The 18,337-nt window shown below is 37.0% G+C and overlaps 1 protein-coding gene across 6 annotated transcripts in view; it reads left to right on the forward strand.

Moving 5' to 3' along the window:
- CDK14 (cyclin dependent kinase 14) overlaps window positions 1–18,337 on the forward strand; it is a 338,936-nt gene that overhangs the window by 80,072 nt on the left and 240,527 nt on the right. For all 6 annotated transcript variants that reach the window (XM_051612199.1, XM_051612197.1, XM_051612200.1 and 3 more), the window contains 2 exons: window positions 3,298–3,543; window positions 13,422–13,516. In XM_051612199.1, coding sequence (XP_051468159.1) covers window positions 3,298–3,543; window positions 13,422–13,516 — 341 coding nt within the window. The remainder of the gene's footprint in view (window positions 1–3,297; window positions 3,544–13,421; window positions 13,517–18,337) is intronic.

Consider the following 18,337-nt stretch of genomic DNA (forward strand, 5'->3'; position numbering starts at 1 on the left):
AATAATCACTTTTTTATTTAGTACGAGGGAAAAATGATACTTAAAGGCTGAATTAGTGTAATAGAAATAGTCAAACCTGTAGTGTTCCTAAAAGTGATCTGGTCATGCTGGTAACATCTAAGATCATTTGTATGTGCAGGATGATCTCTAAAATATGTTATGCAAAAAAGCAACAGTGTGATGAAATCATTACACTGTTGCTTTTTTACATGATAAGTCACTGTAGAGTAAGTTCTACCATTAGCTGGAGCACAGGAGTGGCAGATCAGCACACCTGCTGCGGAGGAACAAAAAGCAAGGCTGTTGTGGTAGCTTAGCTCTTCCTGATGGAGGGAAACCTGAAATTTGCAAATGTTTTATTGCAACTTTCAGCTATGTAATTTTGTAGTTATAGCCAGTGCTCAGAAGGGACATGGTTTAGTGGTGGACTTGACAGTGTGCTAGATTAATGGATGGACTTGATAATCTTAACAATTGTTTTTAAACAAAATGATTCTATGATTCCATGATTTTAGACCTGTTGCTTTCAATTTTCATAGAGCACAGTTTCAGCACTAAGTTAGACTTGGCTTATCAATGACAGAATGTGAAACAACCAATTAAGTATTGTTTTACTTCAGATTTTTATTGCCAGGGTAGATGGATTGGAAACGTGTACCCTTCAGCAGCTGCATAAGCTCAGCTCTGTTGGCTTCACAGTGCACTTGGAGAGAATGTTTTATTTCTGCTAGGGAACTATTGATTCAGGTGAGAGAGAAGTGATGAATGAAACCCCTTTGCCGGCACTGGCAGGAGAAGCTCTGCATTTGCAGAGGAGGCAGAGGCATGTGTGAGTGGCCTCTGCTTTTGCGCTTCTCTGCAGTCTTCAGTCTTTTTTGCTGCTGATGCTGGTGTTCAGCCTGTGCATCCACTGAGGTTTTTGACTTCTGAGTGAGGGCTTGTTGGTGTACATCTGGGTTTTAGCAATTTGCAAGTTTGAAACTGGCTATTAGAAGATGGTTGTGAGGATTTTTGTCCTACTCCAGATTCGATCAAGTGACATGAAAGCGAAAGTGTCTCCCTTCAATATCTAATTCCAAGCTATTACTGCTTCCAGATGATCAATAGTAAAAGGTGCCTTGCATTGCTCTTGTTGTTGTTTTGTTTTGTTTTGTTTTTTTCCCCTTCATTGCTTTCTTAGCCTATATGGGAGCTAGATTTGGAGATTTTCCACTGCAGTAAGAAACTAGAAGCGATATTAATGGCAGTATCATCTATAGCATTATTATAGCTGTGGATTCCAAAAAATTTAACTGGCTACAGGTGGCCTTTGGTAATTTGAAAGGAAGACAACTACAGCTTTTGAACCTTTCCTCCCTATCTCCTGCCCCTATTTTCTAGATCATAGAATTTCATAGGCTGAGAAATACTTAGTGATTTATTTGTATCCATGTTGATTAAGCCAGAAGAAAGCCTGCTATTTTAATAGTAATTTCAGTTTACATTGTGTTAAAACATTTTTGTTGGTATCAAGTATTGAAAGAATGGTTCTGTAGTGGGAAGTATCTTGAGTGCACGTCTGCATGTAAGTTGTTTTAGGGAAAAGAAGCCAATTAATTTTACAGGAAGGCTAATTAAAAATTATTTGTGCAGCAGCTCTTTATCTTTTCTCTCTGAATTAATGTATCTTTTCTCTCTGAAGTAATAGTCCAAAATTACATAATTGCCTTAATTTTGGCCTGAGAGGGAATTATCATTTGGAATGAAGGGGGGCTATTCCTTTTCTCAGTAAAAACTTGCTAAAGTTTTAGTCTTGGAGAAATCACGTTAATGAGAAGAAATGTGAGCACTCAGAAAGCCTGGTTTGTAATGCTAGTAATGTCCTTCATTAGAGCTGACCCGGTGTATGATCGTTTGGCCAGATGGCACTGTGCAGAAAGTGTATTTTAAATTTTTAATGTACAAAAGAAATCTTTGATCTACTGTTACAGTGGATCATCAACCCGCAAAACATCAAAGTACAAGGTGTAACCACTTCTGCAAGTGTAGAAACTTCTACAAGGTGTAACCATTTCTACAAACAATTGAACTTGGATTTCAAGGCACAGTATTTCTAAGGAGAAATGGCAAAAAATGAGTTATTGGAGAAGTTTGTGTGTGAGATACTTTGGCTTGTGGGGTAAGAGTCCTGATTCAATGGTAATGGTTAATATTTATTTTCTTTTCAATTTTAACTGTTTTATGACAGCAAGTTTTCAAAAATGCTTAGATTGTAGTTGCTTGAATGGAACATTATGTTTCTTTAATTGTATGTATGTCAACAGTACGGTTGACAGCAATTAACTTTGTCTATCCTTAAATACTTGCAAATATCTTGGAAAAAGTATATGATAGATTCTTTTGATTTGCCTCATGCTTTAAGGAGCCCCTTGGGTCTGCTTGCATCATACTTCATAGGTTTTCTCTGAAGCCTGAGAGCTAAAATTATTTCTTTCCTTCCCAAGTTGAAGTAATCTCTTACAGGTGAGAACAGAAGCTATGACCTCAGATACAATCCCCTACCAACTGTGTGATTTTAATGAATGTATTAACAAAACTTAAACGTGAATGACTGGAGTATCTAAACTTGCTGTTCTGCTCCTTTAGTGCTTTTGAACTAGTAATAGTGTAATAGCTCAGGCAGTGAGTTGCAGTCTTCGGGGCTTGGCAAAGTCATACTTCACAGTAAGAAAGAATTCAACTTCTGCACTTTAGTGTGCCATTAAGCTGCAGTCTCACGTTTCAGTGCCTGGGAATTGATTTACTGATTTGATATTCTGAGACATATGGTGGTGATAATAATAATAATAACAACACTGTATAAGCATTATTTAAAAATACAATTCTGTACTGGTATTGGATCCTTGGCAAGCCAGCACTAAAGTGCACATGCAAACATCATTTATTTAAGTTCAGTCTCATCCAATTTTAAGCAAATGGAAATCAATACTGCTTGTGGATATCGGTGGCTAGATTGGGGAAAAAGTGAAGTGGTATCGCTGCCAAGAACACAAGAGAACACAAATGTATTTATTTGATCTAAGTTCCTCTTTTGTCTTTTCAGGATCTTTTAGTGTACTGTTCAAAGCTAGGCTTTTTATTGTTATGACTGTGGTGCACGTCCCTATGGAAAATGCATGTGTTGTTTGCAATTTTAATGTAGAAATAGAAAATAAATGCTTATAAAGTCCAGTGCCTTTTATTTTGTGCTGGCTGATGTATGGATTGACATGGACTTTGAGTCTGTTAGAGTCAACAAATCCTGTTTTTTCCTTTCAGATATGTGTCACAAAGATGTCTACACGGAACTGCCAGGGAATGGATTCAGTGATCAAACCTCTAGATACAATTCCTGAGGATAAAAAAGTCCGGGTTCAGAGGACGCAGAGTAGTTTTGATCCATTTGAGAAACCAACTAATCAAGTGAAGAGGGTTCATTCAGAGAACAACGCTTGCATAAACTTCAAAACTTCATCTGCAGGGAAGGAATCACCTAAAGTCAGGCGGCATTCCAGCCCCAGCTCTGTAAGTGCACGGTCCTGGCACCTGCGCATGTACTGAGTGGTGGAATTAATAACACCACAGAAATGTTTTCTGGCTTAAGAAGGAGTTGATTACTTGGAAACAAACCAAAAAGCTCATGGCTGCTATTAAAGATACTTCCCATGTATGTTTCTATTGTTATGTATAAAATAAAATAAGAAAATAGAACTTGAAGAAGAATGTATTTTGATATTCCTGTCAGATGTTAGCTGGGGTGTCTTATGGGATTTCTAAGCATTTTCCTCTCCTGATCCTGGTATGGCATTACAGCTGCTATAATGTTTATGTTGCAAACTCTGCAGAGGGTTGCTTATTTATGAAGAGAAATTTTTTCCCACAAAGTTGGGGAAACTGTGAATCAATTTTCTGATTTTTAGGTTTAAGTTTTAGAGGAGCAGATCAGATTTGGCAGATTTTGTTTACAGTTTAAAGTTCTCTTTTTAAAATCAAGTAGTAAAAATAAGTTATTTCCATGTCAGAAACGCTGTTTGTGTGTGTGAGATAGAGAAGAAACAACTAAGAAGGGTTTTGCAACACATTATCGTTGTTTTGTTTTCAATTATTTTGAAAGAAACTAGATAAATAAAATGTCATATCTTTCATGAATAATGCCCAGAACAGATTTTCCCCAAAAGACCTTCAAAATTATTGAAAAACTATTTCTATTATGCTTTGGCAAGAAAAATCCATAACAATGTGACCTTTGAGTTGAAGACTATAGATCTAAGCAGAATGGATGTAACACTTTAAATCTTAGTTGATGTGAAATAATTTAAAAGGTTGATTGCCCTTTGTTTCTTTGTTTGGGTTGGGTTTTTTTGTTTGGTTGTTTTTTTTCTTTGGTTGTTTGTTTTGTTTTGTTTTGCTCTGTCTTCTGGATATTTTCTGTCCTTCCTACAAGAGTTTGACTGAATCCTGTCAGACTTCTAAGGAGAAATGACAGAGATTTATTTTCTGTAGATGAGCTTTGTTTAACCCATGTGAATTTAACAGATAAGATGTCATCCCTCCAGACGACTGTCCTTTTTAGAAAAGGACATTTTAAAATGTAACCATCTGTAGCAAAAAAAAATTGTCTTTTTCATAGTCACCTGATTTTAAAGCTGCTGCCAAAGATGTCTCTGGTGTGTTCCAGATGAGTCTGTAGCAAAGAGTTCTTACCATAAAACTTTTAGAGTCTTTAATAATGGATGGAGCAGTTTACAGTGTTTGTAGATGATGCCTGATTATTGCTTAACACCTAAATGATAAATTTGTGGCAATTCTTGAAAGTCTTTCCTTAAGTTTTTTTGTGGTAGTAACTCACTTCCCATCTCTGCTGTTCTTGTCCTGTTCCTCCTAGAAACTGTAACTAATTTCTATTAATGCTTTATGTCCTTCTTTTATGTTAAAACTGAAGGTTATTATTTGCTTTGCTTCCTGAATTTTGGAGCAGACTTTTTTTGAAACTGTGTTATTGGCATATATTTCTTTTCTAGTTGCCTGGTACTCCACTTTTTTCTTGCAATCTCCCATTATCTCAGGATTTTCTCATGTAAATTATGTTAATGCTTCCTCTATTAGTATGCTGCTGGCTAGAGCTGTAGCTAAACATATGCTTTTGTTAATGTTCTCCTGTGCTGACTTACACAGACTTCCTGGGGACATCTCATGTTGCAAAGTAGGTGTATAGGAATTTCCTGACATACAATTCTGATTTCTTAACTTCCTGTAATTCTCCTTGATTCTTATAGCTCTGTTCAGCATTGTTGGTAATTTTTTGAGTCTTCCTCACAAATAGTGCTCTGAAGAGCACGTGACAAGCAATAACTTGTGGAATAATGTCAGTGTTCATGTCAATGAAGACGAAAGAGCAGAACATTATAGCAGGAGGTGGTATTAGCCCTCTGCTGACAGCAGGTCACACCTGGTCCTGCCTGGCAGACCTAAGTTGACACATCCAAGGCAGAGATACGAGCAAGCTGTTCCCTTTTTTCAGAGTCAGAATACCTTGCCTCAGGCAGAGGGTGTTCTGATGCACATTTCATTGAGCATATGTCTGTGTGGATAGTTGCAGGAATTTGTCATTCTCTGGTTCTGAATTGCAGTTGAATTGACGGAAGGTATTGAGTTTCATTTGTTTCTAGTCCTGATGTTGTGTAGCAGATGCCCTTGCTGCTTCCTCTTCTGACCATTACTTCTTTTTCTTCCATGTCAGAGGACTGCTGCATATTCTTATTGAGTTACAACTTCATTCTCTTTAAATTCTTCTACTGTATACATTTTGCCAGTCTGAATGGGCATTTCAGTTTCTGTAAATGTTCTTGAGCATGATCTGCCCTCTGGGTTGTACTGGCTAAACTTGTTTCGTTGAGTTCCAGTTTGGGCTCTGCTTTCTAGATTTTTTTTTTAAAAGATAGTCTGATAAATGTATCTTACCTTCCATTTGCACTTCCTGCACTTGGTTGCTAGAGGAATGGTTTTAGAAATAAGCTTCTGTTTAGTCTCTTCCCTTTCATCATTTAAAGTCCTCGGAAGCCATCAGGTGGGGAAGTGGTGTCTTTCAAAAGGTACATGGCTGAGACTCGTGGCCTCTGTATCACTGCTTCTACTTAAGTGAAAGTCCTGTATTTGTCTCAGAAATAACATTTTTCAAGATGTGACCTGAAAGACCTCATTTGTAATGTCCTGGAGCATTAGGTTCTGTTTTGATTAGTTTCAGTAGCCTTATCAGCTCTCTTGCAGGGATCAGCTTCAGTGTTTCTTGATATCATCAGATAATGCTCTGGAGGTGGCATTTCACCTGTTTTGTGTTTTCTGTACCTTCAAAATGCTCTGCACTTTGCAATGAGAAAGATGGCACATAACACAGGTTTTGGAAAGCTGGAACTGTGTGTCCCTGCCCACAGATTGGCACTTGGAACATAAAAAATTTTCTCTTGAACATGAAGTATTTTTCTGCAGTTAATGTCACACGTTGTTGCAAACTAGTAGAAGTCCTGTGCTTTTAATTAGCGCAGCAGCATACAGACAGAAGTTAGCACACTCTTTTTTGTTCTTATAAGACAAACTACATTTTTACACTTCAAGTCTTTCCTCCTGACATTTACGTACTCGTTATGTGAAACAGTCATGTTGCATTGCATTTGCTTAACTCCCTTCTTTTAAACATACGAAAACATCTATGAGTGTGATTTTCAAACTGCTTAAGCTGATTGAAATTGGATGTCATTAGGAATGAAATTTAAAGCAGAGCAAACTTCTCCTTTTATCACAACAGACTAATGGATTATTTTCACATTGGAGGTAGTGAAGTAGGTGTTTGACTACCTGTGCATCACCTGTCAGCCCCTTTTAGAAGAAGGGAACTTGTATTGACAAATCTTTGCTCTAATCCAGCCCAACACAGTACATATGTATAAAATACATATATATATTAAGTATATGTAGCTATAGTTGTCTATATATGTTTCTAAAATTTTTTTCCCGAGTCTTTTGCCTACCAAGGGAAGAAACTTGCTTTTCTTTTCTCCCTAACTGAAGAAATTGTAAAACTACAAAATAAACTTGTTAAAATAAAGCACAACTCAAAACCAAACACAAGCCAATATTCCCAAAATAACTATCTGCCTTTGGAAGATAGTTTGACTCTAATGCTCTGAAAGTTTTATTCGAGATCCATGCTCCTAAGGCGTGTGGCCTTATTTCTTTTTCTTCAGTGCAAGGTGAAGTTTTCGTGTTCACATTTTATACACGAAAATAGTACTTTTGCACAGTATTTAAATAGAATATTGCAAGTTTTATAAGCTAGCTATCTGCTTATGTAGTGATACACATCAGTCCATTCTCCTTGAATGGCTTGAGGTCTATGCCAATGAATTCAAATGTCATTCTAAAGTATATATACTACTTTTCAGTTACTTTTTAAAAATTAAATGCAGCAAAACACTAATCTTTTACCAACTCACATAAATATAAACAGTTCACTCAGATAAAAATAATTCAATTAAGTAATGCTTTGCTCCATTGACCCTCTCCTCTCCTGTGGTAGAGCAGCCTCTCTCTGTTTCTGTAACCTCTATTAATTTTCTGTCCTGTTATGTGCAACTTTCCTTAAAAAAATGCATGCAAAAAGAACAAACTCATTCTGTAAACACATTGTGAATCAGCTGCATAGGAAATCTAACTAAAGCAGACACTAAAGTCAGATTTTTATCTGAAAGTTGGGCATAATTTGTGTCCGCTTAAACACTTGATGTGCTATTCTTACCTGCCTTTCTCCTCAGGTGTATGCAGCCTTCTCCAGTTTTAGGAACCTATTAATTACTAGGTTAAATGCATCCTTCCTGGTCAGTACATTTTATTGAGGTAAGATAATTTGAGAGTTCAGTGTAGAGAGCATATTTTTTCTTTTCTGGCACAGGGGAAGCTTTAAGAATCATTAACCTGGAGGATACTCTCTAGATGATAAGGCAGATAAAATGTGGCAGCAGGTCCAGCTCCTGTGCTTTAATAACCTGGAGAACAAGTCAACAGCTTTAAAAACTGCATCCAGCCTTTTCACAAATTGCTCTATGGTCACTCCTGCTCAGGTTGCTCTTAATTTATGGCTACATGTTAAAGGGTTAGAAAGATCCCAGCAACAGGATGGGATCAGTACAGCTGAGATTAATGCTCAGTTTGGATTCCTGGATGTCTTTGTATCCCTTGAACATTGCCCTAGGAAATAGTCTAACTTGCAAGGTTTAAAAAATAAAGAAAAAAGTGTGACCAAGTTGACCTATTATTGTTCATAGGATAAAAACATAAGAATGTGACTAATTACTGTGAAACTTGAGTAGTTAAATTTGTTTTCAGTTCTTGTGATTTAATCTCAGGCCTCCTGTCTTACCTTTTACATTGAAGTTTTTCTAGCAATGAATTTATTTGTTTGGAGGCATGTAACAGAACACTGGTATTTCGTTTTGATTTTCAATAATCTACAGTGGTACTGTGAACATACTATTTTTCCCTTAAGGGCAGTTTTGTATTGATGTTCTATATTGAAGTTTTAATACTCTGCAGCTTAAAAAAAGTTTTTTTTTAAAAAAGGTCTATTTAAAACTTAGACTCAGGAGTGTGCTGGTTAAGTGTGACATTCACAAGCTGTTTTGCAGTTATGAAAAATGCATGAGAACATAACCCACACAGCTTCTATAAGAGTAGTCAGGTGATTTTCAGTGTAATTTTCCATTAAGGCTTTCTTTACTACATAGATGAAAATTTCTGAGAAAAAATATTCACATGGCAAGATAGTGCCAGGACTCGTAGAGAGCAGATCTTCCTTTGGTTTATATCCAACAAATAATGATAAAATTTTAATAGAAAACATTTCAAGGTTTTAATTAACAAAAAAATTACACATTCAGTCAATAATCAGTTTTCAGACATGGCAGAGGTTGTGCTTTTATCACAGTAATGTTATGTTGTGACATATCTTTGTTGACAGCTGGCTGAGTACGAGCCAGCAAGATGCCCAGGTTGCCAAGAAAGCCAATCGCATCCTGGCTTCTATCAGAAACAGTGTGGCCAGCAGGACTATGGAAGTGATTGTCGCCCTGTACCTGGCAGTGGTGAGACCACACCTCAAATACAGTGTTCAGTTGTGGGGCTCTCACTATAGGAAGGACATTCAGGAGCTGGAGCAAGTCTAGAGAAGGGCAACAAGGCTGGTAAAGGGTCTAGAGAACATGTCTTAGGAGGACCAGCTGTGGGGACTGGGCTTGTTTAGTCTGGAGAAATGGAGGCTGAGGGAGATCCTACCTACCTGGTTGTAGCGAGGTGGATGGTGGTCTCTTCTCCCAAGTGACAAGTAATAGGATGGGAAGAAATGGCCCCAACCTTTGCCACGGGAGGTTCAGATTGGGTATTAGGAAAAATTTCTTCACCAGAAGGGTTGTCAGGTACTGGAACAGTCTGGTAGTGGAGTCATCATCCCTGGAAGTACTTAAAAGATGCGTAGTTGTGGTGTTTAGGGACGCGGTTTAGTGGACTTGGGAGTGCTTGGTTAATGGTTGGACTTGGTGATCTTAAAGGTCTTTTACTACCTAAATGATTCTGTGATTCTGTGTTGGTGTTTTGAAGGGTTAAAAAGTAATAAAGAGGAGTAAGAAGAAAGAAAAATCAATTGTGGCAGAAATATTGTAACGCTAGATCTTAAAACAAAAACAAACAAAAATGTTTGTTTAAACAAACATTTATAAAAATACATGCATTCAGCTGAAATTAGCTGAAATTCAGCTAAAATGACTACTCTTTTCTGTTGAGACATCCCTTCTGGGGAAGGGAATTGGAGGATTCACCAACTTTCTAATATATAGGGAACTTTTTGTGAGTCTGCTGCTTGAGACATGTCAGTGGGTGATGCAAGCACTGTACATCTGACATACCTTGGATATGTCTCACTTGCTACGTGTCTTCCAGTCAACCATATCCTAGGCAGAATATGGGACTCCTGTGACTTTACAAATAGAAATCTCTGTGTATATGTATTCCCATATATTTTACTGGAAGGAATAAAATACTTTAAATGAAGAAATTATATTTAGAAGTGAATTTTCTATATCTGATTTTAAATTTAGCATTTGCTGAAAAAAAATATTGTTGCCATAATTTTGCTGTAACAAGGCGTATTTTTTTAACAAAAATGGTTGGAAAAAAATAAACTAATGTGGAGGAATCTGAATAACAAAATTCATTGCCATGAAGCTGAAAAAATAACTATATGAAAGGTGGAGTGCAATAATGAAGTAAAGCAGCCTGAAATGGTTATAATTTCCAGCAGTGACATGGAACTTCAAATTAAGTCCCTTCCATAGCCCTTTATTTGTATCCCTTTAAGCCTAAAACTTACATTTTTTTAAAGTTCTGGTTTTTGTATTCTCTCAGTCAGTCCTCACCTCCTTTATAATCTAGGAGAAAAAAAGGAAAGGTAAGAAGTGCCTGAAATTCTTGCCTTTATAAGCAATTTGTAATTGTAAGTCTGATTTAATTTGTGAGGCTTCATTTTAAAAAGTATTGAGAAAACGCTGGGGAAAGGGTAAATTTGTTCCTTAATTTTCTAAAGTGATTGCCTGTGCTGAGTGAGACTTGTCTTGCTGTTTCATTAAGAAATATAATGCAAAGTAGTTGCAAAGTGTCTGCTGCCTCAGAATTTATTTGAAAAATGTGTGGGTAAAACCCTCTGAAGTTCTTTTCTGCATCAGGTACCTTCAAAAATTGTAAGCCTTTTAAGGCTACAAATGCAAAGGAAGAATAATGTAATAGAATCCTAGAAGGGTTTGAGTTGCAAGTGACCACAAAGATCATCTTGTTCCACCCCCCTGCCATGGGATGACCATTTTCACAAAGGGAGATCTAACAGTGTGAGAATCCTATCTAATGATCAGAGCTGGAACAGGTACCTGGCAAGAGGAGGATGCCAGCCTTATGGGTTTACTGCAGAAGGGAGTGGTGGTGGCTAACGGGTGAGTTTCTGGTTGTTTTCTGGTTGTTTCTGGTCAGCTCATGCCTGGCATGAGCAGGCACTGGACAAGTGATTTGGGCTGCTTGTAGGAGGTGGCTGGTCAGCCTTTCTGCTGCAGAGCTGAGCCCTGGGGCTCTGTGTGGGGTAGCCCCTGAGGACAAGAAGGTTGAAACCAGCACCTCATCTGTACAACCAGGAGTGAGGTCTCCTGGTCCTGCCAGTGCAAGCTTCTAGCATTTTGCATTAGCATCTCAGCAAGGATGCAGCAGCTTCCAGGAGGAGAGTGAGTCAAAAGGCGTGACCTTCAGTCCATGCTTCTGGCAGCTGGAGTATGGACAAATGAGCTGGAGGTTTTAAGAACAATTACTGTTGATGATTTACTGTGTGGTAATGGATTAGAGGCATCCAGTTTCCTATCAAGATCTTAAGGCATCACAAATTGTTGTGACCTTTAGATTATGTTTTCCAGTGGTAAAAAATAAAAGTAAATCTCAGTGTGAAAATAAAAAATAGATATAAACCACATGTATAAATCCTCTCCTTTTCTTCCTCATTATGAAGAAACCAACAGTAAATTGTTGATTGCCAACTAGGGCAACATTTCCACTCCAAACAAAGCTACTCACTGTGTGTTCACTGCAGCCTGCAATTTGGGAAATGCTTTGCTGTCCCTCTTCATTATCTGGGAGACTTCTAAACACTTGTTTTCTGTAGTTTTGTAATGTTGTGTTAGTCCATAATTGGTACTTAAATGAGTTGGCTACTTGAATGAGTATTTTATTCACCTCTATTAGTGACATCTGTATTAAAACTGTGATTGAAAAAAATAAACAAATAATTTCTAACCAGGCAGAATGCATTTTTAAGCACAGACTGGGAACCAAGAATATTACTGCCTTATTTATAATGAAATGTTCTAAATACTCTAACAGGAAAAAGATCTGAAGGTTCCCATACAAGAAGTTTTCATCGATCTATTAATATTTAGGAATTGGATAGCAAAATAATAGATTGTTCTGTGTATTGAAGGGAGATGAAAACGCTCGATTTTGCAAACATATGTGTGTGTATCCTGATGCCATTCAATAGAAAGCTGAGATGTTAGTCTCAAAAAAGATGTATATCTGCCAGTGGCCTAGGACAAATGTAGAGTAGTTGAATAAAGACAATGTTTGCTTTTTCTGGCTAACAGTTTATTGGTGTAGCAGTGGAGAGGTATGAGGTACCAAGTCATCTCACCTGAGATGCCCTTGTCTACTTAAATAGAAGTAATTTTTAGACTCAGTTGATTTAAAACTTTTGACCATGATTTTAAAGAAATTTGCACACAGATGTGCCCTGTACTATAATGTTCTTTTCCTTTGAAAAAGCTGAAACTTGAATCCTTTTTGCAAATCAGGTGTAAGATCCTAAATGTGAGTGTACACTGTGTGCAGCTGTGCATGGCTTAGCACCTCCCAGTTGAATTCAATGCTAAACGTGCTGGGTTTGCTTGGCTGCTTTTCTTTGTAGTGTTAAACCCCGAGTGGTGACAAATCAGGTCCTGTATGTGATTTGAGCATCAGTGTTGACCCTCCAAAGTTTCTGCTCTGAACTCTTTTGGTTGGTTTAGGTACAGAACATCTGAGCACTGCAGTCTGAACTGTATCTAGATAATGCTGAGGACAGCTGCAGGTCAGTTTTTTGCAATGGGGGAACCAGTTTTTCTGGTCTTGGGGGAAGAGTAAAAAGCCCTTTCCTTCCAGACAACTGAAAAATTAGGACATTTGGGAAAACAAGAGTACTTAAAAAAACTCAAACATTTTCCAAGAACTGAATTGGAAAGTTTTCATGTCAGTTGAATTTCTGTTTTTAAAGCATTGTGGTATTCTCTGTTAGGACTATGTAAAAGTGGGGCAAGGAGCAGTCTGTAGCAAAGGCCAGCTGATCTCTCTGGGCCTTTGAGCAAGAATCATTGCAAGCATCTCTTTTAATCTGATTTTGTAGGGTAGGTTAAGACTGTTGCTTTGACCTTTTAAAAAAATAAGTTGGCTTAGTTTTTAATGATCTTTTTCCCCTATATGAAAAGATATATGTGAAAAATAAACCAGAAATACCTATTTGATTAAGAAGAAAATTCTTTTGATAGTTCCAGTGATGTAAGTGTATGGTTGATACCAACAACCACCATCTGGGGTGTTGAATGATATTTTATTTGAGTAGCCTATTATATTGTTTCATTAGCTCTGCTACTAATTTTTTTGTTACTGTTGACTGCAGAATACATATAGGTCTATGAGTTTTGATAATGATGTTTGATCTCTAGAGGATGAATCAAAGCAGTTAATGTTGCAGGTGCAATACATGCTGAAAGGTCATCTTTTTTTGTTTTGTTTAGCCTACAAGCCCCAAGTTTGGAAAAGCAGACTCATATGAAAAACTGGAAAAACTAGGGGAGGGGTCCTATGCTACGGTATACAAAGGGAAAAGCAAGTAAGTGGAGTTGGTTTTTTTAAATTTATTTTTCTGTGTAAATTAAAATAAGCAGACAGTAATAATGATAAGTAGTAATAATGTTTCTGCACATGTGCATAGATTGCTGTGAATCAGTAGCACAGTGCTGCTGGCTGCCATGTGCTCTAGTGAAAGAGACTGAGACCGTGTTGCATAGGTAACATACTGCCTTCACATCAGAACAAGATGAGATCCCTTCTTGTTAATCTGATTTTTTTTGTACTTTAATGTTTTACTACTTTCTCAGTAATAATACAAAAAAAAATTTTAGGGGTAAAAGCACAATATAATGTCAAGTAGATTTTTCTGATGTTCTGAGAGCAATGTTGAATATATGCAATAAGTTATTAATATGTTGTTTGTATTTATTACAAGCATGAATAAAATAACTTGAAGGGAATTAATGGAATTTTGAACTACTTTAAGTTTAGTTTATTATACAAGATTTTATTTACAATTGTTGCAACTACTTCACCTCAAAATAATCTACTGAATACATTTTGATGTTATTTGTTGCAACTTTTTTATCCCAGTGCCCTAAGTGCTTCTGTATTGTATACAGTAACTCAGTGATCATACTTTAAGTAGACTCCTTGATCTGCTTTAGTCGAGTGCTTTAGTTGAGAACTATCTTTTGTCAAGCAGAGTGTCTGGTGCAAGTTAATTTAATCACTCAATTTTCATAATACAATTTTCTAAAATAATAAATAATTATTATTCTATAATAATAAAGCAATTTTGAGGGAGAGATTTGATACATGTAATACCTTTATTTAAAAACTTTGTCTAGTGAATTATACGTGAAGTAACTGCCATTCTCAGCAGAGAGAATATCGTGACAGTCATGGAACAGAGTAACTACTAAAACATGTATTAACATTTTCCAAGGTCATTAAGTTAGGTAGGTCCTGAAAATTATTTTTTTCACTGAGTATTTGTAATAAATCAGAATGAAGGGTGTCGTCATCTCTAAGTAGCTTTGAGGTTGATGAGCATAATGACAGCTGATGTGGATAAAAACATGTTCTAAATGTAAATGCCAGTGCATGTATTGTCTTTCACTGGCAGCTTTTTTCAAGAAAATGCAGTAACGTTGTATTGTTAATGGTTACTCATCACCATAAGTTCCAGACATTATACACATGTAAGCATTTTATTGAGGTCTAAGTAATAAGAGAAGACAGCATAGATTTCAGCTTGTGCCTTATTAGTAAAACCCTTTAGTAAAATCACAGTGCGTAACTGGTGATTGTTTTCCCATGTGCCTTGACTTTCACTAAGATTGAACAAAGGCAACAGGGCTGCTAGATGTCCTGTCAATCACTGGAACAGACTGAAAGTTAAAAACAAAGCAAAGTGCATGCCTGAAGCATTCAGTGATGACTTGTGAATGTGTTGTGAAACTTATATTAATTAGAAATATTAATTTGTTTTTGTAGAGCTGACTGCAGATCTGTAAGAAGTACTTCAATGATTTTAATGGTAGTTGAATAATAAATTGAAATTACTGTGCTCTTTGCATTATCCATTGTAAATAGCAAGCCCTGGATAAGTAGTGTGAATTATTACAAATATATATAACCTTATTCCTCTGATTTGTAACATCTTTTGCAAGGTCTGTAAAATTTGTTTTGAAAAAATTGTGTGTAACTAGAGTGTGGATAAGAATGCATATACAGAGACTATTGCTGTTATAATAATATTTCTTCATTTGCTTAATTTCCTTTGGCTTTTTTTTTCTCACTGAGAACTGAATAATTCCTGTATTACACTGCACACCAGATTCAGCACCTTCAATCCAGACTTCTCTTTCTTCAACTAGAGAAACAGTTGAGTTTCTTCACAGTGGGAGGAGGTTGTACTTCAAGAACAGGGGAAATACTAAAGGGGCTACCTGCAATTTTAAGAGTTACTGGTTGAGGTAATGTAGCCCTGTTACCTCTTCTGTCCCCATGAGAAACTGAGGAATCTCTAGCCTAGGTGGTATCTCCAAAGAAGAAACAACTTCACTGCTTTGTTGTACTCTTGGGGAAGACAGATGACAGGGAAGGGCAAATGGATGGGCCAGGAGAGTCTAACTTTGCTGCTGCTTTTCTGACAGATCAGCTCTGTTTATAACTTTATCTAAGATGATAAATAGATACAGTAACTTTTTTTGAGCACCTAATGTAGGTACAGAAGGTGACACTGTGATATGCATCACCATTTCCCTTGGCGACAGATTCAGTGGGAAGAAGAATGAGCAAAATGGGTCAAAAGAGGACTGCTTGTTTTGGCATGTGCCCAGTCTGACTGCTGAAGGATTAAGCTGTTACAACACACTGCAGAACGCAGACATGATGTGTATTTGGAAAAGCTGGTAATACTTGCACCACAAGTGCATTTTAGTCAAAATGTTTGAGAATCCCTAATTCTCAACCAACTTTGATGCTTGACTTTGTCATTTTGCCAAAATGTTTCTGAGATGGTCCTTAACCGTAGTTGAAGATGGAGAGTTTAAGATCAGATTGAGCTGTTTTGAATGATGCTTTATTCTCAGAATTATTTTCCTTAATATAACCTATATAACCAGCTGCATGTGGCAAGTCGTGGGGTTTGTATTTTTTAAATGCATTTTCTGAGATACATTTCAGCTTTTAAAATTATTTCCCTTGGTGATCGTTATTATGGAATAAAAACTCATTGATCTTACCTTACTATTTAGAAAGACCAAAAGATACATACCTGCCTCCAAGCACACAAAATCAGCCATTCCTTTCTTAAAATTTGAAGCAATGCATGCAGTAACTTGCTTTCAAGACAAGCCTGGCTTTGTATAACTTAGAGCAGGATCAGTGGTACCAAGCCCTTGCCTTCCTATAAAATCCATTACTTTTCTGTCTATTTGAGTATTTGTGGTAGTATCCCAGGACAGTGAACCGAAGTGAGCTAATTCCTCTTACTGAGTGATGGATTCCTCTTTTTGTAGTCAGATAAAAATGATCCCCCAGGGTGAGGAAGCAGCAGAGTGAATGGGACTGTGTTACTGAGGAAAGTGAAGCAGTATTCTCTTAGGCTGGGCTTTTCTGTTTATGGGAGAATAGCCAGGCAGCCATTTGTTCCTGGATGGCAGTTACATCAATAGGCAAATCTATTTGATTTCACATGTTGCACATCAGTCGTGCAAAATGAAGCTCATCTTGGCGTGTTCATTTTCTACTTTCATTCAGGTTAGCTTCTCACGTGTTACTTTATGGTATAAAATCCCAAGAGGCTGCTTACTGCATGAAATTGAGATCACTTTGAAGTGATCTCTGCTTTTGTTTTTTATTAATGTAAAATTTTGAAGAAGTAAGCCTGGTAACTTACTGAGAATACTGCAAAAAATGATGGAAGTTCCATTGACTCTAACACCTTGAACATTTGCCATGCAATAGGTGCAAAGCAGTAATGCCTTTTGAATTCCTGTATTATTTCATTGTGTGTTTGAGCTGAAAAAGTGCTGTCTGACTGTGTATCTTCCTGCTGTCATTGACCTTCTTCCTTCTTGAGCTTGGTTATAAATGTACCTGAATGTACAGCAATGGGAACTGGCTTGATCTGAGGCACATAAATGTTGATGTGAGTTTATGGGAGTCTAGAGATGAAGCTGGTGACAGCACAGGGGAGCTGCTGCCAACCAGAGCCCTTTACAAAACAGCATGGAGGCCTTATGTGCTCTCACTGGGAACTCTACATATTGCACTTATGGGAAAAACCTGTGCTTTTGGCAATATTACGAGTTGGCATCGTTTCTTTCTTCTCCCACTGTGTTCAATTGCCCTTCAAGGCAAAGAATTAAAAAAGATTACCTCAGTTAAAGTGATGTGATCTGTGACTGCTGCTTGCACAGCATGAACCTGTGTTTTGAGATGCAAGATATCTCCTCTGCTTCCGTATCACTGTGATCCTGATCTGCTTCTTGCTTGTCCATGTTAATTTTGGTTTACCTTTACTTTTTTTGACACCTTCACTAAGTTGGACATGCCCAAAGTGTTGCAGAAATGTGTAGAATTTGTAACAGAAAACTCACTAACATATTTTTTGACTAGTTTCCCTACCATAACATTAAATAATTTTAGTTTATCCCTAATAAAATGCTTGTACTAATAAATTCTGGTTTCAATCCTTTTTAACCAGTAACATGAGAAATTGGTAGAGCACTGAGCAAACATAGTGGAAACAAGATGCTGTCAAAGGTCACAGAGGTGTAGGGCAATCCTTCAGTTGCTACCTCTCCTGTTTCTATGTGAAATATGATTTTTTTTATGTTCAAGGTGATTTCAGTGTGTACCCCAAGATTAAAGTTATTTTGTCAGGTAGCCAGGACATTTTGCATTTATCTCCATCTAAGGCAATAACTCCTACTCTTCACCTGAAGCTCAATAGGGAGTTTGTGGTACAAAGAGTGGATCTTAGAGAGAACTCGTGCACAGGAGGGCAGGCACCACATGCTGCACTGGCTGTGGTTTCCATGCCGTGTTATTCTTGGAGCAGCATGGAATATTTGAATGATCAGTAGGAACTATGTGTATTTGTTGTTGGCATGATGTACACATTATGCCTGTATAGTTGACCATAATATTTCATATATATGTTTGGAATGGCTGCAACAGGAAAAGGATGACTTAAGTATTTTGTGGTTTTTTTTTTATTTATAATGCTGAAACTTTCACTGAGTGTGACTGAGAGCTCAAATTGCTGTTCTGATTTTTTAATTTTTTTTTTAAAATTGCAGAATTTCTTTTACTTGTCATGAAAACTCCATGACTCTTTCATTGT

The sequence above is a fragment of the Apus apus genome, chromosome 2 (genome assembly GCF_020740795.1).
Source record: "Apus apus isolate bApuApu2 chromosome 2, bApuApu2.pri.cur, whole genome shotgun sequence".
NCBI classification, from domain to species: domain Eukaryota; kingdom Metazoa; phylum Chordata; class Aves; order Apodiformes; family Apodidae; genus Apus; species Apus apus.